This window comes from Aquarana catesbeiana, linkage group LG02 (genome assembly GCF_042186555.1).
Source record: "Aquarana catesbeiana isolate 2022-GZ linkage group LG02, ASM4218655v1, whole genome shotgun sequence".
Taxonomy (NCBI): Eukaryota; Metazoa; Chordata; class Amphibia; order Anura; family Ranidae; genus Aquarana; species Aquarana catesbeiana.
The window spans coordinates 45,121,753-45,147,343 of record NC_133325.1 but is presented as its reverse complement, the minus strand read 5'-3'; the positions used below and the strand labels follow the sequence as shown (position 1 = coordinate 45,147,343).

The window sequence follows — 25,591 nt, the reverse complement described above, 5'->3', positions numbered from 1 at the left end:
TAATGGACAGTGGGAGGAGACCTGACAAGTGAGTGCACAGGCTTTGTTACAGCACTCGCAAATTGGCAGAGGACAAGTGCTGCATTGCATGTTGGGATACTGTATATAAAGCCAGGGTACGTGTGCTCAGAGTTAGTTGAGCCGGGGAACAGAGTCCATAGCTCCCAATTATGAGAGAGTGCGGGGCCGAATGGCAGCTCCGTGCCTGAATGGACACATTCAGGCAGCTCAGGCTCAGTTGCCCCCATAGAAAGCTACTTGCTGAGGGGGCACTCGATAGGAGGGAGGGGCCAGGAGCAGCAAAGAGGCATCCGAGAAGAGGAGGATTGGGGCTGCTCTGTGCAAAACCAACTACAGCATAGAGCAGGTAAGTAGAACATGTTTTTTTTTTTTTAAAAAAACAAGACTTTACAATCACTTTAAAGAGGAGTTCCACCCGAGGTCCAGTCAAAAAAAAAGTTAAAAGTCAGCAGCTACAAATACTGCAGCTACTGACTTTTAATTGGACACTTACCTGTCCCAGGGTCCAGCGATGCGGGGGATCGAAGCCCCGCTCGTCTCCCCCTCCGTTCAGCGGTGCCGTGATTGTCCGCTCAGTCACCTGGGACCTGTAATGGGTCCCAGATGATTGACAGGAGGGAGGGAGCAGAGCTGAGCCATTCTTGTGCCGAGGGGGAAGTGATGTCACCAGCCCAGGCACTGGAAGAGGCAGACTATGAGGGACCCCCTAGCAACAGGCATTTAAAGGTAAGTAAAAAAAAAAAAAAAAATATCCAAATTTTTTTTGTATTTTTTTTTAGGATTTTTCATGTAGTTTTTTTTTTTTTTTTTTGGGTGGAACCCCACTTTAAGCAAAATAGAGTCAGAATTTGTGAGGACCGGGTGAATACTTTTGACAGTTATCCAACGTTATTTTTTATTTTTGTTATTGTCAAGTTAACTGACGTTTGGCAATGCTGCTAAACTTAGTCTGGTCATCTAAGTTTTGAAAAAACTCTGGTCAAGAAAGGGTTAAAAATTCAGCAAGTACTGAAAAATACCCGGTGATCTACCAGGAATGCAGTAAGCTCCTAACTTCATGAAGTGAGCTGACAATACTGCCTCTGATGTACTGAAATCCCAGTCACTGTTGTCAGCTTTTATCTGCTGGACTGCACCTCTCCCTTATGTTATGGCGATAAGGAGAAGAGGGGTGTTCTGTAGTCCAGCAAGGGAGAACTCAGGCATGGCTAACAACACTGCTTGGGATTTTAATGCAGAAGATTTGCCAGATCTCTATAGGAAGTTAGCAGCTCACACTGGAAATCTGGCAAGATCATCAGGTATTTTTTTAGTACCTGCAGGTTTTTAAGGAGAAAAGGGGGAAATGTGTATGTATGGCGGACATGTACCTCATATTTTAATTTTGTCAGGTTGTTCTTGCTGATAGTCACCATTCGGGAAGATTTCCTTGCTTTGCTGACAGAACAGGAAAAGATGATAGCAACAAATTGCGTGGGGGAGGGCTAGATCTTCTGATAATTGCAATACGGGACTTCCTGTTCCAGTGTGACAACCACAGGTCAATGATGTCACCACCATCCCCACAAACACAGCCGCTGATGTAACAAAGGGGTGGAGATGGTGGTGACATTTTTGGTTTAATATAGCCACATGGTCACATTTGACCATCACATTGTCCAAATTTTGGCTACGTGGACAATGTAATTGACGAGATATGGCCATGTGGCCATAATAGTTCAATGATGTCACCACCCTCCCCTCCTCAAAGGAGCAGAAATGGTGGTGACATCAGTGACCTAATATGGCCAAATGGTCATATTTGGTTACTGACATAGTCTACATGGCCAAATTTGGACAATGTCATGGTAAAATAAGGCCATATTAGGTCAATTACATCAATGATGTCACCACCATCTCCACTTCAAAGGAGCGGGAATGATGATGACATCATTGACCTAATATAACCATATTTGGTCAATGACATTGTTCCCATCAGGACAATGTTAAATTAAAAAAAAAAATCAAAAAAGGGGGAACACTCAATGGACCACTTGGTCTTTTTCTGATGTCAGTCTTCTGTGTTTTATATATCTCTTCTCATTCTGCAGGGTCTCTTCCCTCCTGGCCAAGGGGCCACCATCGGGGTAGATTTTATGATTAAAACGGTGGAGATAAAAGGTGAAAAAATAAAGGTGAGAGGATTTTCATTTTGCTTATGTGTGTTTGCTCTGTCCATGCTGTGGTGTTATTTTGGGAGAATATGTGTGCTTTGGAACCATCAATATGTATCGGTTTTACTTGGTGAAAGTCAAGTGCATGTGCTTGTACACGGCTTACAGATTTAAAGCCGAACTCCAGGAACTATTCGTATTGCATTCTTAAAAGGGGCCAGTTCAGCATAATTTAAGCATGAATTATTAATACCCGATGGGCTGCTGGGGAAACTGACAATCGCTGTAGTAGTTGGTGCTACTACAATCATAGCTGTAATTTTCCGGGAGCGGCTTCCCCTGTGTACACTCACCAAAGGGAGTCAGGCATTTGGCACTATTTAGAGAACTCCTCCTTTTTTTAGTGAATGCAAGGCAATGAATGGCAATGGTGCCCAGCAAATGACCCTCTGTGGTCAGTGTGCAGTGGGGTAGCCACTCGCATAGAATCTGAGCAGGGCCTGGAAAAGCGCTGAATACTACAGCAATTGTCAGCTTCCCCATTGGCCCATCAGGTGTGCAATAAGCAATCTTACAGAATTTTGATAGATAGAACTGTATTTTAGCAACCTATTTGCTTACATTCAGATGTAAACTTTCTGTAACCAGATTGGCACACATATACAGTATATACCGGTAAATATTGTATAGGTATGTTTCCTCAACCACCTTAGTACCGAATGTTCCCATTGTGTGTATCCCCCAGGCTGTGTTCCTTCTAGAGATTGGAGGGCCTGGAAACAAAAAAGGAAAAATTGGGAGAAAAAAATTATGTTTTCCAAAGCCGTTTTTTTCCATAACATTTAAAAAAAAAAGGAGTGTGGAATATGTTTATATCTATAATAAAGGTATCCAAACAATATAATATGAAGACCATAATTAAAGATTTCTGAGACTTTTTTTTTTTTTTTTTTTTAATAATCTTTATTCATTACACAGTGTTATACAGTAATTTCCATCAACGATAAACATTCCAAACTCATATGCACAACACTCCAAGTATAAAATATCCTAAAACATTATTCACCCGTTTTTTTTTTGTTTTTTTTTCCCCGTGCCTATCCCCCCACCCTCCAACCCAAGGGTCTAACTGTTTTTCCTTCGGTAGTTCTTTAATCCTCTGTGTACGTCTACAACACCTCTTCCCACACACACTTTACAAGGGATACCCTATTTCTTCTAACCGTGGGTTCCAAATTTTTTTGAACTCCTTCAAATTTTTCCTCCTTACGTATACTACCTTTTCTTTCCATACAGTTTCTGTCACTGTTCTAATCCAGTCATCCTTTGAAGGGGGTCTCTCCGCCTGCCACCTCAGGGCTATTAATTTCCTTGCCTGAAAAAGGCATCTCACCACTGCTTTGTTTATATTATTTCCTCTCCCTTGGCATTCCCCAACTTCCAATACATATAACTTTGGATCCATTTTCAATCCTAATTTAAAGATCTTATTTATAAGTTCTAATATTTCTGTCCAGTACCGATGTAATTTTGGGCATTTCCATATCATATGGATCAAGTCCCCCGTATTCTGGCATCTTGGGCAATTTGCATCCGCCCTCCGCCCAAATTCAAACAGTCTCTTTGGTGTGTAATATGTGTAGGAGCATTAGGTGTGAGAACTTCTGCGCGGGTGATACCGAGACCTGATGTCCTCCCTCCAACATCTTTCTCCACTGTTCATCCGATATGTTGCCCATGTCTCTTTCCCATTTGCTTCTACACTTGAGCTTTTCTGGTCTCTCCATCCCACCTCTGCATCCCACCTCTGCATATCAATGGATACATTTCTGCTATGGAACCTTTATGTCCATCCGCACTACCCATTCTGCAAAGGATAGGGGAGAGGCTCCACCTCGGACCTTGTTCCCCAAATTGAGCCTTTAGGGCATGCCTTATTTGTAGATAGTTATAATACGTATGATTCGGAATATCAAATTCCTCCTTTAGTGAAATGAATGTTTTAAGTGTGCTACCATTATACAGTTGGGCCAACTTTACTATTCCTTTTGTTTCCCAAGACTTTATTTTCCCCATTGGCTTTAATTCATGTAAAAACTTATAATCCCAAAGGGGAGTGTACCTGGCCTTTCCTTCCACACCTTCCAACACTTTAATGGATTTCCAAACTTTAATTATTAATTTAACTGTGGGGGGTCTAGAGACAAAAGAATTTGCCTCCAGCACCTCCACAAATGTTTCATGTGGCGCTCCCATGGTCATTATACCCTCATTATTTTCATCCCCTGACCCTATGTGCTGTAACTGAGCTGCTAAAAAATAGAATTGGGGGTGTGGGACCGCCATACCCCCCTCTCGAGTTGATAATTGCAAGGTTTGTAGGCTAATCCTTGATTGTCCCCCTTTCCATATAAGATCTTTTAATATTGTGTCTATTTTTTTAAACCATTTCTTATAAATCCATATTGGTGAATTCTGCAATATGAACAATAACTGGGGCAACCACAGCATTTTGACCAAATCGTCCAGCAACTGATAAGGGAAGCCTCCCCCATATATTGACTTTATTTTTAAACTTCGTCAACAGGGGGATCAAATTGTAATTTATATAATTACCTGGGTCCTTTGTTATATAAATACCTAAGTATTTTACTATCTCCACTATTTCTATTTGTATACTCTCCAAATAGGCATTTTTCCCAATTGGGTCAACCGGTAATAGCATTGATTTTTCCCAATTTATGGTGAGACCAGATAGCTTTCCAAAACTCGTGAATATGTCTATCACCTGCCTAAGTGAGCGCTCCGTATCTCCTAAAAATATGAGGACATCGTCCGCATATAGTGCGATTCTCTCCTCTCTACCTCTTCTCCGGAACCCCTCCATAAGCTGACTTTGCCTCACTGCTGCGGCCACTGGTTCCATGGCCAGGGCAAAAATCAAGGGTGACAGAGGGCACCCCTGTCTTGTGCCTCTTTCCAGTCGGAATCCAACTGAAAGGGTGTTATTGACCTTAACTTTAGCGCTAGGGTCGTTGTATAAAATTTCAACCCACTTCCTAAAGGATGGACCGAAGCCAAACTCCTTCAAGACACGCCTCATAAACCCCCATTCCAGGCTATCAAATGCCTTTACCACATCCAACATCATGACCGCCCTTGACCCCGTATTCTCTATGGGTATTTGCAGGTTTAAAAAAGCCTCCTGATATTCCTACTAATTGACCTCTGGGGAATAAAACCCGTTTGGTCTGTGTGGACTAATTTTGAAATTATTTTTTTAAGTCTAATAGCAAGCGTCTTTGCGAGAATCTTAGCATCTGCGCACAGCAAGGAAATGGGCCTATAAGACCCAGGCTCTAAGGGGTCTTTCCCCTCCTTGGGCAGCATAATAATCGTAGCTTCAGTCATTGATTTGGGTAATTTTCCTTCCTTCTTTGCCATGTCAAATACATTAAGGAGCTCCGGGAGTAAAATTTCCCCATATTTTTTATATGTTTCAGCAGGTAGGCCATCGGGGCCAGGGGACTTCTGATTTGCCATTTCTGCTACTGCCATTCTTATTTCCTCTAATGTTATCGGAGCCTCCAAAACCTCTCTGTCAGTATCTGTGAGGGAGGGTAATTCAATATTCTTGAAAAAACTGTCCATTTCCTCCCCTCCCGCACCCCCCCGGGACTTATACAGTTCTTCATAATATTCCTTAAATGTATTACTTATCTCCTCTGTCACAGATGATATCTCCCCGCCCATGGTTCTAATGGCGGGGATTGCGGAAGGTGAGGCACTGGCCCTAACAATATAGGCCAGCATCTTACCCACTTTTTCCCCTTCCCCATACGTTATTTGTTTTTGGAACATTCTTTTGTTTTCCGATTTCCTGACCATTACCTCTTTATATGTTTGTTGCTTATTCTCCCACTTACTCCTAGTATCGGCGGATGGCTCCTTCAGATACTCCCTTTCGGCCGCAGCTAACTCCGCCCTAATCTTAACCTCCCATTCCAACGATTTCTTTTTTGTCCTTGAAACCTGCTGGATAAGTAAACCCCTCAAATACGCCTTTAATGCATCCCACATCACCACTCTTGTTGTTGTATCCGTATTAAAATCTATAAATTCTTTTACCTTGCCTACAATCTCATTCTGACCTTCTATTAGTTCGAACCATATTGGGTTCATCCTCCACAGCCCACCTAATTTATTATTCCTTATATTTACCATAGCAGTTAACAGTGAGTGATCCGACACCCCCCTAGGTTGGTAGACTATATCTTTAATTATTTGGGAAGCTAAATTATTGCCCAATATAAGGTCGATTCTTGAAAGTGTGGAATAGGAACCCGAATAGCATGAGAATTGCTGTGCCATCGGGTTCTGTATCCTCCAGAGGTCCAACAATCCAGCTTCTTCAAGAAATTGACCCATACGCTTTCCTTGTGGCCCCCATCCCTGATTACCTGGGGGAAACCTATCAATTTTTTTGTTAATTATGACGTTGAAATCCCCAACTACAATAACTGGTATGTTAGGTCTATCAACTACAAACTCCAGTAAACAGTACAGGACCTCTAATTTAAAAGGAGGGGGAATGTAAATATTTGCAAGATTTCTGAGACTTAAATTATTGAAAATTCTCCCAGCTAAAGACGAGCAAATCCTGGAATACAATTCAAGTAACACTGTACTTCTCAATGCAGTTCTCAAGCAAGAGAAATACACATTTCTGCCACTAGGTCCAGGTTAGTTTGCTTGTGGGCTCCATCTTGTACCTCCTACAGTTGGGTGATTGTTGGGATACAGTAGATGATAGTTTCTGTCCTCTCAGGCCTTAATTGACAGGTAAGAAGGTAAATTTGTGTGACAAATTAGTTTATCTTTATAACCTTTACATGATTCCTATTAGTGTTCTCCACCATAACAGCGAAATGTTTCCCTATAATCTGGTCAATAAATAGTTTTTTCTTTTCCTCCTCTAAGTAAAATGGCGAGACTAACATCTAGAGTTTGAAAACATTTCCACAGTGCAATTTCTGCTGAGAGCAAAGCTGCAATTTGCGAATATTGTGAGAAGAAATATTCTTTTCCAACTGCTACAAGGATGACAAAATACATCCTTGCCCTAAAGACATTAAAACATAATGTATGGAATGAAATGATGAGGACCAGAATGAAAGTGAGCGTAGTTCCTTCCAGAGTTCTCATTCCAAAAACACTTTTTGCTGCTTCTGCATCATCACAAATGTTAAAAAGCAAGTTTAGTTTATTTACTGAACAAGCTGTACTTTTATTTCAAGCAAAATACTTTTATATACAGCAGGGGCGGACTGACAACTCATGGGGCCCCCGGGCAATAGGAAATTATGGGGCCCCTGGGCAATAGGAGAAGATTAATGGGCCCCCGGGCAATAGAAGATTATGGGGCCCCCAGGCAATAGAAGATTATGGGGCCCCCAGGCAATAGGAGATTATGGGGCCCCCAGGCAATAGATTATGGGGCCACACAGTATACACACACACACATACAGTATACACACACAGACACACAATATACACACACAGTATATACACATACACACACTGAAAAGTTACTGGAGAGGCGGGGCAGCTATAATCTTGGGATTTAAAAAAAAACACAGATTTTTACATACTGTCCCTGGTTTTATTGAGGCTGGCAACCCTGATGGGGCCCCTTAGCGGCATGGGGCCCTCAGGCAGTGCCCGAGAGCCCGAATGGTCAGTCCCCCCCGATATACAGTATACTGCATTTCATCTTCTCAGTGTAACAAAATGACTTTCAATTTGTAAAACTACTTCACGCTGAATTTTTTTTTCAGTTTTTCTGAAAATGTCAATTTTTCTAGAAAAAAAACAGGGTTAAAAACTTTTTTTTCTCATGGCTTTAAAATTTCTGGAAATCTTACATCTCTAGTTCCTTTTCAAGCTCTTTGCACCTCTTGCCTAAGCCATTTGCGGCTCCTTCTGCTTGATTCAGAGCATGCGTGAACTTTTGTGCGACGGACTTGTGTACACACGATCAGACTTTCCGACAACAAGTTTTGTTGGCTGAAAATTTGAGAACCTGCTAGCAAACATTTGTTGGCGGAAATTCCGACAACAAATGTTCGATGGAGCATACTCACGGTAGGAGCCTACCTTTATTATCCAGCAGACAATGTAGCTGTGCTAAACTGAGAAAGCCAATTCAGTTTTTCCTAATCTCAGTTCTCAGTAATCCCCTTTGGCCAGAATCCAGAAAGCATAAGGCAGGGATGCTGGGAGTGCACTTCCTGAAGCTTGTTTGGTTTATCTTCTTCTCTATGTCTTCCCGACCCTTAGACATTCAAACCCGCATGGGGATTATAAATCAGGTGGCTGTGAGACTCCAAGTCTAGGAGAGACAGGATTCCTGTCTAGGAGAGACAGCAAGGATCCTGCTGTGGGGTATTTGGGAATTATTGCTCTCCTCCACATTACTGACAGAAGGGAATTTTAATCTACATTCTCGGCCTGATAGCTGGGAACATGCACAGATGTGCGGTCCTAGATGTTAGACCTCACTGTCTCTGACAGTTCCCATGTCACCTAATACATGACAACCGATCAGCATGGTTCCAAATCATGTGATCACCATGACGGCCATGTCATGAGGTTTGTTTGCAAACAAACCTCTCCCAGGCTTCCGCTGTCATAATATTTCTTTCTGTGTGCACTTACTGAACTAAACCTTAAAGTAGAGTAGAAGTAGGGTTGCCACCTCATCCCGTTAAAACCGAACACATATTAATTACACAGGTTCTGAGGCTAATTTAATGCAAATAAGGCACTGAGTTTATTTACCACCTTAATCAGCCACACAACCCGTGTAAATAATATGTGTTCGGTTTTAAAGGGATGAGGTAGCAACCCTAAGTAGATGAGACTTTTTAAGTACCCCCTACCTTTAAAGCATTTTTGTTCTCTGTTCACTTGCATACCTCCCATGGGAGGTATTTTTGACATGGGAACGAGGGACACCTATTAACAAATTATGTAGGCATAGGACACACCCCCTGCCACGCCCACTTAAAGGAGAATTATACGTAAAAAAAAAGATTAGTTAACTGCAAGTGCTTTTTTTTTACTACTCCAATTCCTTTATACTAGTTTTGAAATTTACAAATGTAGCAATTAAGAAATTGAATGAAAGGTTTAGCACTGGGGAAACAATTTTTGAAAGATAAAAAGTGCATTTTATGTACAGCTATATAGATCAGATCCAAAATGAGGGACAAATGAGGAGGAAAGAGGGACAGAGGGACACTGTTGCAAATCAGGGACAGTCCCTCCAAATCAGGGACAGTTGGGAGCTGTGCACTTGTACAGTGCAGTGTACACTCAGCACCAGTAAGAGCTGAGAATGTAGACAGGTGCCGAAGTTATGGATCTCCAGTCAGGGGCTGACTGGCACCTTTTGACCCAGAGGTCCAAGGTGAAGTGACTTGGCCCCCCTCCCGCTCTCCCTCTTCCCTGCCACCTCCAAACCCCCATCCCAGGCTGAAGCTCTGCTCCAGGTACTCTCTGCTCACAAGGTTAGTCAGGCTGGACAGCGCCTACTGCACTGTGTCCAGGTTCCCGAACTGGCTGGCAGGGAGCGGCCAGGGGCCGCAATGGGGAGCCAGGCTGGCCAGGGAAGTAGAGCCTCTGGTGGGGCACTGAGCTGGCCTCTGCTCGGACATGGCGTACACAATCCATGTGGAGGGGGGGAACATGCGCTCTATCTTCGTCCTTATTCTGCACTCGGTAGGACACCAGCGGGGACTTTTTACTCCTTGACTAGGAAGCCTTTAGGCATGTCTTTGGCAGAAGCAGTGCTGCCTTCTTTACTGGGCATCAGAGCGACCCAGGGGGCAATTGCCCCCCCTGCCCAGTCCGCCCCTGTCTCCAGCACATATGTGCAGGTGGTGCATCATCAGTGGCTGTCTAATGGCTAAAAAGGGAAGAAACCAGACCCAAATGACTGCGTGGCAACAGTGACTGTAGATCTGTTACTTCTGGAGGAAAGCAAACTCAGAGGTAAGTCTTCCATAACATTGTGCCTACTGTACTTGCACATTAAGCCAAGAACTCCCCTTTCCCCCCCTCCCCTGCAGCTGGCAGTTTAGATTCACTTTATATAAAATAATATTTTTGAATATTTATTAGCTAATAATAAAACACAAAGAAGGGAATAATTAATATAGTTTACCAAAAAAAAAAACAGTAAACAAATTTGGAAAAGTAGGCATTTTAGCCATAGAATTTTTGTCAAGTTAACCAATGCTGCTAAATTTGTTCCAGGCATTTACAGTATGCATCAATGACCTTTGGTTAAAAAGAGGTTAAAGAAAGAAACTTATTCCCACTCATTTAAAACAAGTAGCGCAAAGGGCAGAGACTTTTGGCAGCCAACTAAATTTCCTCATCAGAGTTGGGACCAAATTTTGATTGGCAGCTATGCCTTGCAGTGCTCTTGACACCATCATAGCTCCCATCTCTGCCTGGCTGAATGAGTCTGTTTTTCCTGAGCTGAATTAAATTGGGTAACGCTATTCTCCATAAGAAAACAAACTGATGGGAACCTTGATTGAACTTCTCCTCGAGTGCTTTTTTTTTTTTTTGACAATGTCAACATAATAAATGAAGCTCATCAGCAAACTTAAAAATTGTTCTCCTCATTAGTGAATGATTGGAGAATGATTTGCTGATTACATTATACACCTCATCTGATCCTGAAGCCACAGCGGCTAAAGAAGGATTTGCATTTTGTGCCTCTGGAAAGACCTTGTCACATGACCCCAATATAGACCAATAGGTTCCAGTCCACATTTTTGGGTATCATTGAACTTAGTGCATTCCAATGTGATACGTTGTGGTCATGTTAGTTGCTCCTTAGAAATTGATATCATCCCTCTGCTGATTGAACAGTAATGTCAGTCTTCTTTGTAGGACATTATGCGGGTAAAGCTTGATTCAGTCAAGTAAAAACATTATTTTTTCAGAACTTGTCAATTTGGCAACCTGGATGTCATGCTATCAGTATTGTGCCTCCACCATCCATGTCAGTACATCCAGGCACGTGGCCCGTTCTTTGACTGTCTGCAGTGGGTCTAGCACAGTGGCCTTTTGGCTATGGACAGTTGTGCTGGTAACTGTGATCATGTGTAACACTGGGCGTGATCTCAGGCCAAGAGGGTACTTGAGCTCCTTCCCTTATGGTGGCCAATGTGGTGACTTCTTGCCAGGTTCCCTGTGCCTGAGATCCAGTTGTTCCTGCTTTTGCCTGTTGCCATGACGTTGCTCGTGTCTCGTGCTCTTCTCACCAACTCTGCATGTTCCTGTTACTCTCTTGACTGTTGTCCATCACAACCTTTCACCTTCCTTTGAACACCAACTACTCTTTTGCCTGCTGCCTGTCGCCTGCCTTGACCTCAGCCTGGGGTATGACCTCCCATTATTCTCATCTTATCTCTGCACCATAGCCATCCAGTGGTTTCACAATGGGGGTGCAGACCACATCCAGGTGATACCTGTCAAAGGGGTGACACCATCAAATAGGGAGTGATATCCAACCACGATGGCGTGACCTCCATCTGTGACAGTGCACGGATTGGCGACCAGCACCGACCACCAAAACTAGCCTGCCCAGCACCCTGCAGGGCACTGTGGCAGGCTAAACAGGAGAGAGCCCAGTGGGGGGGGGGGGTGACACCATGTATACCGCACCAGGTGACACCAATGCTAGTGATGCAAATGTAGCCATCCTTTTCTTGCAACCTCTTGGTTGGGCAATCCAGAGTGCCGTGACCTGGTGTCAGCTTTTAGCAAAGTGGTCCAGGGGTCACTAGGGTCACCAGACCATCACTCTTTGCAGAATGCTCTAGTGAAGACCAAGTTGTCACTTGCACTCTATTCATCCATAACAGTTTTGAATTTGTGATCCAGTAGAAATCTGAATAAACTGCAAGCACACAAGCCTCGATGAAGGGGGAGTTTTGAGCCCCTGGAATGCATTGGCTTTGTGGAAAAAACAAAAGTTATTACTGGACCGAATCAAGCTACCCTATGGACTAGGAAGAAACTGAACGTACATGAGACAAACCAAAGCAACAAAAATAAAAATTTGGAACAATGTAAGTCTGTGTGATAGTATAGATGTAGTGATCACTGTGGAAGTTGCAAATCAACAAACGTGTAGGAAAAAGTTGCAAATCACTGTAGTAGCCGGCATTCCTGCAGTGATAGCAGTGATCTTCCAGGTCCTGTGCCAAGCGGCTTTGTCCCTGCACACTAACCACAGAAGGTCACTTGCTTGGCACTGCCGGCATTCACAGAACGCCTTGTATTTTATCAATTATTGAATGTGATCATTATGTCACCTCCTCGCCTCTCCACCTTATCCAATCAGAGAATGCCTTGCATTAATATAAATAAATGACAAGGTGTTCTGTGAATGGCAGTAGGGCCAAGCAAGTGACCCCCTGTGTTTACTATGCAGAGGGACAGCTGCTTAGCACAGAACTTGGAAGATTGCTGCTATCGCTGCGGTAGCACTGACTACTACAGTAATTTGCAGTTTCCCAGAGAGCACAAGATAAGCAAACTTTACAATAAAAACCATACCTAAAGTTTAGTATAGAGCTTTAGTGATCCACCTTACCAACCGCTCAGTGTTTGCCACCCCTCCTTGCCAATCCATACACTGGCCTCCCATTGCCCAATAAATAAAATTCTAAATACTAACAATAATAATAGAAAGCCATTAAAAACTCTGCCCCAAGTTACATCACACGTATTGTCTCCAAATATCACCCAAAGTGCCCTCTCCGCTCTTTCCCTCTCTAGCTCTCTTGTCTCCTCCTCCCATGCTTGTCTCTCGGAATTCAGAGCCTCTCCCATCCTCTGGAACTCACTTCCTCAATCTGTCCGGCTAGCTCCTACTCTGGCCACATTTAGGCGATCATTGAAAACTCATCTCTTCAGGGAAGCATATCACAATTCCAACTAACAACTGAACTTTTAACTCTTCCATCAGCTCATTCCCCACAGCTACAACCTTTTGTACCACTTGCCCCACCCTATTAGATTGTAAGCTCTTATGAGCAGGGCCCTCCTAACCCTCTTGTGTTTTATTGTATTGTAACTGTCTGTACTGTCTTCCTTTATTTTGTACATTGCTGCACAAACTGTTGGCTCTATACTGTTGGCGCTATATAAATCCTGTATTATAATAATATTAACTAGAAAAGCTACAATTTCTGGGGAAATTGTGAAAGTGTTTTTGCCTCTACAACTGGAGTGGGCGGAGTAACTGGGTGGAGTGGGCGGAGTAACTGTGAAAAGTGTTAAAAAGCTTAATATTTTAAAAAGTATAAATAGTAGTAAAACAGTTGAAGTCCCATCATTAGCTGAAAGAGCTGAACATTTTTTTCAAAAAAGATTTTTTTTTTCAAAAATGAATTTTTTTTAAATGATTTTTTTTTCAAAAATAATTTTTTTATTTTTTCAAAAATATTTTTTTTTCAAAAATAAATTTTTTTTTTCTCAATATTTTTTTTTTCAAAAATTTTTTTTTTTTCAAAAATTTTTTTTTTCAAAAATTTTTTTTTTTTTTTCAAAAATTTTTTTTTTTTTTTTTTTCAAAAATATTTTTTTTTTTTACATGGGGCAGTCATAATGTTTTGGCTGATCATGGGGTGGTCATAATGTTTTGGCTGATCATGGGGTTGTCAGCTTTTGTCACCTCCCACTCTAGTTTTGAACATTTCGCCATTCATTCCTATGGGACCAATTTCGCCGCAAAAACGTCATTTCGTGGACTATTCGGCAAAACATTCCACAAAGTAATAACACACCAATCGGGAACAATCCGCTCGTTTCGGTATATTACTTGTCTCTGTAGTGTGAAAACTGTGGGAGGAGTCTACAAGCATTATCAAGTCTAGCAGATGAAGTCACATGCATTTGGGGTGTCTCAGCATCTTGTGTTTACAACCACTGTTTCCTAGCAACGCTCATGCCCTGTTTATGCTTCCCAAATACTGCTTCATCAAAACTGCCCCATCAGAATTACCCCATCAAAACTGCCCCATCATATTCCTCTATTATAAATCAGTACATGGTGTGTCTGTCCCCTCCCCCGGGCTCTGTAATCAGCTGAGATGCTCCAGCCACCTTCCCCCCCTGTGTATAACAGAAGCTTTGGTAACCATGGCAACAAAACAAACACTAACAGTACACTCTGATTAATGGCTAAAATTTCCTGAAATGACCTCTAAACAAATGGCCGTATTTTAAAAACTATACATCCTACAGCGAAGATCTTTATATTGTGAGAATCACAAGACCCAGACCTAGATTTTGATGTATAGTATGTCTCTGAAATATTAAAAATGAAGGCACAGTCGCAGTTTAGAAATTGCCCTTCAAATTTGGAGGGGCTAGAGTGTAGTTTCAATGAATGTCAATGGACGGCGTGAGTTGCAAACAAATGGTCATATTGTGAAAACTATCAGGACTATGGCTTAGCCGTGGACATGTTTAGTGGCAGCAGGGATAGCTGAACGTTTTGATATAAGATTTGTGTAGGTGGGCTTGAAAATGAGGGAGTGGCGGCAGTTTAGAAATCATGTTCTGATTTTCCAGCTTTTGTCATCTCCCACTCTAGTTTCCCCATTCATTCCTATGGGACCAATTTCGCCGCAAAAATAACGATATTTCGTGAACCATTCGGCGAAACGTTCCACAAAGTAATAGCACACCATTCGGGAACAATCCGCACGTTTCGGTATATTACTTGTCTATGTAGTGTAAAAACTGTGGGAGGAGTTAGGGTGGTAAATTTGGCTATAATAATAAGAATAATATATATGTGAGATAACAATAAGTGGTCTTGCTATGCAAGAACACTTAATAACTAGAAAAGGTACAATTTCTGGGGAAATTGTGAAAGTGTTCTTGCCTCTACAACTGGAGTGGGCGGAGTAACTGGGTGGGGTGGAGTGGCTTGAGTAACTGTGAAAAGTGTTAAAAAGCTTAATATTTTAAAAAGTATAAATAGTAGTAAAAAAGTTCCATCATTAGCTGAAAGAGCTGAACATTTTTTTCAAAAGTAATTTTTTTTTTTCAAAAATGAATTTTTTTTTTTCAAAAATAATTTTTTTTTTAAAAGAAATTTTTTTTTCAAAAATATTTTTTTTTTCAAAAATAATTTTTTTTTTTTCAAAAATATTTTTTTTTTCAAAAATGATTTTTTTTTTTCAAAAATTATTTTTTTACTTTTTTCAAAAATTTTTTTTTTTTTTCAAAAATATTTTTTTTTTTACATGGGGCGGTCATAATGTTTTGGCTGATCATGGGGTGGTCATAATGTTTTGGCTGATCATGGGGTTGTCAGCTTTTGTCACTTCCCACTCTAGTTTTGAACATTTCGCCATTCATTCCTATGGGACCAATTTCGCCGCAAAAACGTCATTTCGTGGACCATTCGGCAAAACATTCCACAAAGTAATAACACACCAATCGGGAACAATCCGCTCGTTTCGGTATATTATTTGTCTCTGTAGTGTGAAAACTGTGGGAGGAGTCTACAAGCATTATCAAGTCTAGCAGATGAAGTCACATGCATTTGGAGTGTCTCAGCATCTTGTGTTTACAACCACTGTTTCCTAGCAATGCTCATGCCCTGTTTATGCTTCCCAAATACTGCTTCATCAAAACTGCCCCATCAGAATTACCCCATCAAAACTGCCCCATCATATTCCTCTATTATAAATCAGTACATGGTGTGTCTGTCCCCTCCCCCGGGCTCTGTAATCAGCTGAGATGCTCCAGCCACCTTCCCCCCTGTGTATAACAGAAGCTTTGGTAACCATGGCAACAAAACAAACACTAACAGTACACTCTGATTAATGGCTAAAATTTCCTGAAATGACCTCTAAACAAATGGCCGTATTTTAAAAACTATACATCCTACAGCGAAGATCTTTATATTGTGAGAATCACAAGACCCAGACCTAGATTTTGATGTATAGTATGTCTCTGAAATATTAAAAATGAAGGCACAGTCGCAGTTTAGAAATTGCCCTTCAAATTTGGAGGGGGCTAGAGTGTAGTTTCAATGAATGTCAATGGACGGCGTGAGTTGCAAACAAATGGTCATATTGTGAAAACTATCAGGACTATGGCTTAGCCGTGGACATGTTTAGTGGCAGCAGGGATAGCTGAACGTTTTGATATAAGATTTGTGTAGGTGGGCTTGAAAATGAGGGAGTGGCGGCAGTTTAGAAATCATGTTCTGATTTTCCAGCTTTTGTCATCTCCCACTCTAGTTTCCCCATTCATTCCTATGGGACCAATTTCGCCGCAAAAACGACGATATTTCGTGAACCATTCGGCGAAACGTTCCACAAAGTAATAGCACACCATTCGGGAACAATCCGCACGTTTCGGTATATTACTTGTCTATGTAGTGTAAAAACTGTGGGAGGAGTTAGGGTGGTAAATTTGGCTATAATAATAAGAATAATATATATGTGAGATAACAGTAAGTGGTCTTGCTATGCAAGAACACTTAACTAGAAAAGGTACAATTTCTGGGGAAATTGTGAAAGTGTTCTTGCCTCTACAACTGGAGTGGGCGGAGTAACTGGGTGGGGTGGAGTGGCTTGAGTAACTGTGAAAAGTGTTAAAAAGCTTAATATTTTAAAAAGTATAAATAGTAGTAAAAAAGTTCCATCATTCGCTGAAAGAGCTGAACATTTTTTTCAAAAGTAATTTTTTTTTTCAAAAATGAATTTTTTTTAATCAAAAATGATTTTTTTTTCTTCAAAAATGATTTTTTTTTTCAAAAGTAATTTTTTTTTTCAAAGGTAATTTTTTTTTTCAAAGGTAATTTTTTTTTTCAAAAATGAATTTTTTTATTTCAAAAATAATTTTTTTTTCGAAATTATTATTTTTTTTAAAGTAATTTTTTTTTCAAAAATATTTTTTTTTTTTCAAAAATATTTTTTTTTTTCAAAAATATTTTTTTTTTTCAAATATATTTTTTTTTCAAAAATAATTTTTTTTTTAAAAGAAATTTTTTTTTCAAAAATATTTTTTTTTTTTCAAAAATAATTTTTTTTTTCAAAAATATTTTTTTTTTCAAAAATATATATTTTTTTTTTTCAAAAATGATTTTTTTTTTTCAAAAATTATTTTTTTACTTTTTTCAAAAATTTTTTTTTTTTTTCAAAAATATTTTTTTTTTACATGGGGCGGTCATAATGTTTTGGCTGATCATGAGTTGGTGGTCATAATGTTTTGGCTGATCATGGGGTGGTCATAATGTTTTGGCTGATCATGGGGTTGTCAGCTTTTGTCACTTCCCACTCTAGTTTTGAACATTTCGCCATTCATTCCTATGGGACCAATTTCGCCGCAAAAACGTCATTTCGTGGACCATTCGGCAAAACATTCCACAAAGTAATAACACACCAATCGGGAACAATCCGCTCGTTTCGGTATATTATTTGTCTCTGTAGTGTGAAAACTGTGGGAGGAGTCTACAAGCATTATCAAGTCTAGCAGATGAAGTCACATGCATTTGGAGTGTCTCAGCATCTTGTGTTTACAACCACTGTTTCCTAGCAACGCTCATGCCCTGTTTATGCTTCCCAAATACTGCTTCATCAAAACTGCCCCATCAGAATTACCCCATCAAAACTGCCCCATCATATTCCTCTATTATAAATCAGTACATGGTGTGTCTGTCCCCTCCCCCGGGCTCTGTAATCAGCTGAGATGCTCCAGCCACCTTCCCCCCTGTGTATAACAGAAGCTTCGGTAACCATGGCAACAAAACAAACACTAACAGTACACTCTGATTAATGGCTAAAATTTCCTGAAATGACCTCTAAACAAATGGCCGTATTTTAAAAACTATACATCCTACAGCGAAGATCTTTATATTGTGAGAATCACAAGACCCAGACCTAGATTTTGATGTATAGTATGTCTCTGAAATATTAAAAATGAAGGCACAGTCGCAGTTTAGAAATTGCCCTTCAAATTTGGAGGGGGCTAGAGTGTAGTTTCAATGAATGTCAATGGACGGCGTGAGTTGCAAACAAATGGTCATATTGTGAAAACTATCAGGACTATGGCTTAGCCGTGGACATGTTTAGTGGCAGCAGGGATAGCTGAACGTTTTGATATAAGATTTGTGTAGGTGGGCTTGAAAATGAGGGAGTGGCGGCAGTTTAGAAATCATGTTCTGATTTTCCAGCTTTTGTCATCTCCCACTCTAGTTTCCCCATTCATTCCTATGGGACCAATTTCGCCGCAAAAACGACGATATTTCGTGAACCATTCGGCGAAACGTTCCACAAAGTAATAGCACACCATTCGGGAACAATCCGCACGTTTCGGTATATTACTTGTCTATGTAGTGTAAAAACTGTGGGAGGAGTTAGGGTGGTAAATTTGGCTATAATAATAAGAATAATATATATGTGAGATAACAGTAAGTGGTCTTGCTATGCAAGAACACTTAACTAGAAAAGGTACAATTTCTGGGGAAATTGTGAAAGTGTTCTTGCCTCTACAACTGGAGTGGGCGGAGTAACTGGGTGGGGTGGAGTGGCTTGAGTAACTGTGAAAAGTGTTAAAAAGCTTAATATTTTAAAAAGTATAAATAGTAGTAAAAAAGTTCCATCATTCGCTGAAAGAGCTGAACATTTTTTTCAAAAGTAATTTTTTTTTTCAAAAATGAATTTTTTTTAATCAAAAATGATTTTTTTTTCTTCAAAAATGATTTTTTTTTTCAAAAGTAATTTTTTTTTTCAAAGGTAATTTTTTTTTTCAAAGGTAATTTTTTTTTTCAAAAATGAATTTTTTTATTTCAAAAATAATTTTTTTTTCGAAATTATTATTTTTTTTAAAGTAATTTTTTTTTCAAAAATATTTTTTTTTTTTCAAAAATATTTTTTTTTTTCAAAAATATTTTTTTTTTTTTCAAATATATTTTTTTTTCAAAAATAATTTTTTTTTAAAAGAAATTTTTTTTTCAAAAATATTTTTTTTTTTTCAAAAATATTTTTTTTTTCAAAAATATATATTTTTTTTTTCAAAAATATATATATTTTTTTTTCAAAAATGATTTTTTTTTTTTCAAAAATTATTTTTTTACTTTTTTCAAAAATTTTTTTTTTTTTTCAAAAATATTTTTTTTTTACATGGGGCGGTCATAATGTTTTGGCTGATCATGAGTTGGTGGTCATAATGTTTTGGCTGATCATGGGGTGGTCATAATGTTTTGGCTGATCATGGGGTTGTCAGCTTTTGTCACTTCCCACTCTAGTTTTGATCATTTCGCCATTCATTCCTATGGGACCAATTTCGCCGCAAAAACGTCATTTCGTGGACCATTCGGCAAAACATTCCACAAAGTAATAACACACCAATCGGGAACAATCCGCTCGTTTCGGTATATTATTTGTCTCTGTAGTGTGAAAACTGTGGGAGGAGTCTACAAGCATTATCAAGTCTAGCAGATGAAGTCACATGCATTTGGAGTGTCTCAGCATCTTGTGTTTACAACCACTGTTTCCTAGCAACGCTCATGCCCTGTTTATGCTTCCCAAATACTGCTTCATCAAAACTGCCCCATCAGAATTACCCCATCAAAACTGCCCCATCATATTCCTCTATTATAAATCAGTACATGGTGTGTCTGTCCCCTCCCCCGGGCTCTGTAATCAGCTGAGATGCTCCAGCCACCTTCCCCCCTGTGTATAACAGAAGCTTTGGTAACCATGGCAACAAAACAAACACTAACAGTACACTCTGATTAATGGCTAAAATTTCCTGAAATGACCTCTAAACAAATGGCCGTATTTTAAAAACTATACATCCTACAGCGAAGATCTTTATATTGTGAGAATCACAAGACCCAGACCTAGATTTTGATGTATAGTATGTCTCTGAAATATTAAAAATGAAGGCACAGTCGCAGTTCAGAAATTGCCCTTCAAATTTGGAGGGGGCTAGAGTGTAGTTTCAATGAATGTCAATGGACGGCGTGAGTTGCAAACAAATGGTCATATTGTGAAAACTATCAGGACTATGGCTTAGCCGTGGACATGTTTAGTGGCAGCAGGGATAGCTGAACGTTTTGATATAAGATTTGTGTAGGTGGGCTTGAAAATGAGGGAGTGGCGGCAGTTTAGAAATCATGTTCTGATTTTCCAGCTTTTGTCATCTCCCACTCTAGTTTCCCCATTCATTCCTATGGGACCAATTTCGCCGCAAAAACGACGATATTTCGTGAACCATTCGGCGAAACGTTCCACAAAGTAATAGCACACCATTCTGGAACAATCCGCACGTTTCGGTATATTACTTGTCTATGTAGTGTAAAAACTGTGGGAGGAGTTAGGGTGGTAAATTTGGCTATAATAATAAGAATAATATATATGTGAGATAACAGTAAGTGGTCTTGCTATGCAAGAACACTTAATAACTAGAAAAGCTACAATTTCTGGGGAAATTGTGAAAGTGTTCTTGCCTCTACAACTGGAGTGGGCGGAGTAACTGGGTGGGGTGGAGTGGCTTGAGTAACTGTGAAAAGTGTTAAAAAGCTTAATATTTTAAAAAGTATAAATAGTAGTAAAAAAGTTCCATCATTCGCTGAAAGAGCTGAACATTTTTTTCAAAAGTAATTTTTTTTTTCAAAAATGAATTTTTTTTAATCAAAAATGATTTTTTTTTCTTCAAAAATAATTTTTTTTTTCAAAAGTAATTTTTTTTTTCAAAGGTAATTTTTTTTTTCAAAAATTAATTTTTTTATTTCAAAAATAATTTTTTTTTCGAAATTATTATTTTTTTTAAAGGAATTTTTTTTTCAAAAATAATTTTTTTTTTCAAAAATATTTTTTTTTTTCAAATATATTTTTTTTTCAAAAATAATTTTTTTTTTAAAAGAAATTTTTTTTTCAAAAATATTTTTTTTTTCAAAAATATATTTTTTTTTTTTTCAAAAATGATTTTTTTTTTCAAAAATTATTTTTTTACTTTTTTCAAAAATTTTTTTTTTTTTTCAAAAATATTTTTTTTTTTTACATGGGGCGGTCATAATGTTTTGGCTGATCATGGGGTGGTCATAATGTTTTGGCTGATCATGGGGTTGTCAGCTTTTGTCACTTCCCACTCTAGTTTTGAACATTTCGCCATTCATTCCTATGGGACCAATTTCGCCGCAAAAACGTCATTTCGTGGACCATTCGGCAAAACATTCCACAAAGTAATAACACACCAATCGGGAACAATCCGCTCGTTTCGGTATATTATTTGTCTCTGTAGTGTGAAAACTGTGGGAGGAGTCTACAAGCATTATCAAGTCTAGCAGATGAAGTCACATGCATTTGGAGTGTCTCAGCATCTTGTGTTTACAACCACTGTTTCCTAGCAACGCTCATGCCCTGTTTATGCTTCCCAAATACTGCTTCATCAAAACTGCCCCATCAGAATTACCCCATCAAAACTGCCCCATCATATTCCTCTATTATAAATCAGTACATGGTGTGTCTGTCCCCTCCCCCGGGCTCTGTAATCAAAGCTGAGATGCTCCAGCCACCTTCCCCCCCTGTGTATAACAGAAGCTTTGGTAACCATGGCAACAAAACAAACACTAACAGTACACTCTGATTAATGGCTAAAATTTCCTGAAATGACCTCTAAACAAATGGCCGTATTTTAAAAACTATACATCCTACAGCGAAGATCTTTATATTGTGAGAATCACAAGACCCAGACCTAGATTTTGATGTATAGTATGTCTCTGAAATATTAAAAATGAAGGCACAGTCGCAGTTTAGAAATTGCCCTTCAAATTTGGAGGGGGCTAGAGTGTAGTTTCAATGAATGTCAATGGACGGCGTGAGTTGCAAACAAATGGTCATATTGTGAAAACTATCAGGACTATGGCTTAGCCGTGGACATGTTTAGTGGCAGCAGGGATAGCTGAACGTTTTGATATAAGATTTGTGTAGGTGGGCTTGAAAATGAGGGAGTGGCGGCAGTTTAGAAATCATGTTCTGATTTTCCAGCTTTTGTCATCTCCCACTCTAGTTTCCCCATTCATTCCTATGGGACCAATTTCGCCGCAAAAACGACGATATTTCGTGAACCATTCGGCGAAACGTTCCACAAAGTAATAGCACACCATTCTGGAACAATCCGCACGTTTCGGTATATTACTTGTCTATGTAGTGTAAAAACTGTGGGAGGAGTTAGGGTGGTAAATTTGGCTATAATAATAAGAATAATATATATGTGAGATAACAGTAAGTGGTCTTGCTATGCAAGAACACTTAATAACTAGAAAAGCTACAATTTCTGGGGAAATTGTGAAAGTGTTCTTGCCTCTACAACTGGAGTGGGCGGAGTAACTGGGTGGGGTGGAGTGGCTTGAGTAACTGTGAAAAGTGTTAAAAAGCTTAATATTTTAAAAAGTATAAATAGTAGTAAAAAAGTTCCATCATTCGCTGAAAGAGCTGAACATTTTTTTCAAAAGTAATTTTTTTTTTCAAAAATGAATTTTTTTTAATCAAAAATGATTTTTTTTTCTTCAAAAATAATTTTTTTTTTCAAAAGTAATTTTTTTTTTCAAAGGTAATTTTTTTTTTCAAAAATGAATTTTTTTATTTCAAAAATAATTTTTTTTTCGAAATTATTATTTTTTTTAAAGTAATTTTTTTTTCAAAAATAATTTTTTTTTTCAAAAATATTTTTTTTTTTCAAATATATTTTTTTTTCAAAAATAATTTTTTTTTTAAAAGAAATTTTTTTTTCAAAAATATTTTTTTTTTCAAAAATATATATTTTTTTTTTTCAAAAATGATTTTTTTTTTTCAAAAATTATTTTTTTACTTTTTTCAAAAATTTTTTTTTTTTTTCAAAAATATTTTTTTTTTTTACATGGGGCGGTCATAATGTTTTGGCTGATCATGGGGTGGTCATAATGTTTTGGCTGATCATGGGGTTGTCAGCTTTTGTCACTTCCCACTCTAGTTTTGAACATTTCGCCATTCATTCCTATGGGACCAATTTCGCCGCAAAAACGTCATTTCGTGGACCATTCGGCAAAACAAAAAGGGCAGCAAAGAAGCCACTTCTGTCCAAGAAAAACATCAGGAACAGACGAATATTCTGCAAAAGATACTGGGATTGGACTGCTGAGAACTGGGCTTAAGTCATTTTCTCTGACAAATCCCCTTTCTGATTGTTAGGGGCATCCCAAAAAAACCTTGTCCGGAGAACAAAAGGTGAGCCCCACCATTCATGTTATGGGGTGCTTCTCATCCAAGGGAGTGGGCTCACTCACAGTTTTTAACGCATACTGTTAGACAGGTTAATTTGGTTGGTCACAAGCTGTTCGGTAAGTAGAGCTTGGATTTGTCCTTGGCTGTTTTTTGTCATTTGTTGCCCTCCAATGCTCCTTGCTGTATAGGCCAGTTATAGATGGGGGCAGCGACTCATTTTTTGTATGCTTGTTATATTGGTCAGGTAACGCACTGACAACTTTTAAGCCATGGTGCTATGTGCTGGGTGTTCAGCGTGTCCCTGCACCTTTAAAGAGGAGTGGGCTCCCTCCAGCCCATCTGCCCTTCATCCATCCCATCAAAATGCATGTGCTTCCACTGTGGAGACTCTTATAAGTTAGAGATAGGAACTACAGGTAACAGGGTGCCTTGCCGGGGCCCGTAGCTTGTGCATGTATTTGCAAATCTGTGCAGACTAAACCCGTTTTTAACGCATACTGTTAGACAGGTTAATTTGGTTGGTCGCAAGCTGGTCGGTAAGTAGAGCTTGGATTTTTCCTTGGCTGTTTTTTGTCACTCAATTTTGCCATATGCAGCGTACACACTTTTCGACCGGACTGGTCTGACGGAACGAATCCGTCAGACAATTCGACCGTGTGTGGGCTCCATCGGACCTACAGCAGACTTTTTTCTGTCAAAAATCTGACGGACTTTAGATTTGGAACATGCTTCAAATCTTTCGGACGGACTCGAGTCCATTCGAAAAATCTGCTCGTCTGTATGCTGGTCCGACGGACAAAAAACGACGCTAGGGCAGCTATTGGCTACTGGCTATCAACTTCCTTATTGTAGTCCGGTCGTACGTCATCACGTACGAATCCGTCGGGCTTTGGTGTGATCATGTGTAGGCAAGTCCGTTCATTAGAAAGTCCGTCGTAACTCCGTCGAAAGTCCGTTGGAAAGACCGTCGGACCTTTCTTGCCAAAAAGTCCGCCCGTGTGTACACGGCATAAGAACACAGCCATGAATAAAGAATGGTACAAAAACATCCTCCTAGAACAACCTTTCCCAACCATCCAAGAACAGTTTGTTGAGGAACATTGCCTTTTCCAGCATGATGGAGCACCTTGCCATAAGGCAAAAGTGATAACTAAGCGGCTTGGGGAACAAAACATCAAAATTTTGGGTCCATGGCCAGGAAACTCCCCAGACCTTAATCCTATTGAGAACTTGTGGTCAATCCTCAAGAGGTGGGTGAACAAAAAAACCCCACAAAGTCTGACATACTTCAAGCATTGATTATGCAAGAATGGGCTGTCATCAGTCAGGATGTGGCCCAGAAGTTGACTGACAGAATGCCAGGGCGAAATGAAGAGGTCTTGAAAAAGAAGGTTCAACACTGCAAATATTGACTCTTTGCATAAACTTTGACACTTATGAAATGCTTGTAATTTTACTTCAGTATACCATAGTAACATGTGACAAAAAGATCAAAAAACACTGAAGCAGCAGACTTTGTTAAAAAAGGAATAATTGTGTAATTTTCAAAACTTTTGGGCACGGCTGCATATATCATTTATGACTTTGCCCATTGTTCCACTTTAACTCCGCTCTAATTAGGAAGGAAACTATATCTAAGAATTCAGGTACATTTTCAATTCCTAGCAACAGTTTACTACTTTGAAAAAATGTGCAGCTCAGTAATCATTTGAGATGACCAGCGGGTTCATTACTGAATATATTGCAAAGATGAGCTAATTAGCCAAATGTGAGCTGCTGTATGTGCTAAAAACAGACAAGTCATTTTTCTGTTTTTAGCACGTCCATATTTTTAGTTCATTTCCGTTCATTTTTTTTTTAATTTCCAAATAAAACCAACTCCATGTACATATTTCCTCACAGAAGCTAACCCAAAAAAAGTCTATTTTTGCCTCCTTAACACAGAGAACATAGAGCATCCGGGGAACTGTGGTGATGTCATCTATTGCGTTGGCTATTGTGTGCTCAGTATTTCAGAAAAGTCCTATGGTATCATAGAACAGGTTTTCCGGCTTTCCAATATATTATTCATCCTACTCATTTATTGTCTAGTATCAT

At 39.3% G+C, this 25,591-nt stretch overlaps 1 protein-coding gene across 1 annotated transcript in view; it reads left to right on the top strand.

The window, feature by feature from the left end:
• The window catches only part of RAB30 (RAB30, member RAS oncogene family), a 215,503-nt gene that overhangs the window by 162,686 nt on the left and 27,226 nt on the right, over positions 1-25,591 (top strand). Inside the window, exon 3 of the mRNA XM_073612827.1 lies at positions 2,112-2,195. Within this exon, the coding sequence (XP_073468928.1) occupies positions 2,112-2,195 (84 nt within the window). The remainder of the gene's footprint in view (positions 1-2,111; positions 2,196-25,591) is intronic.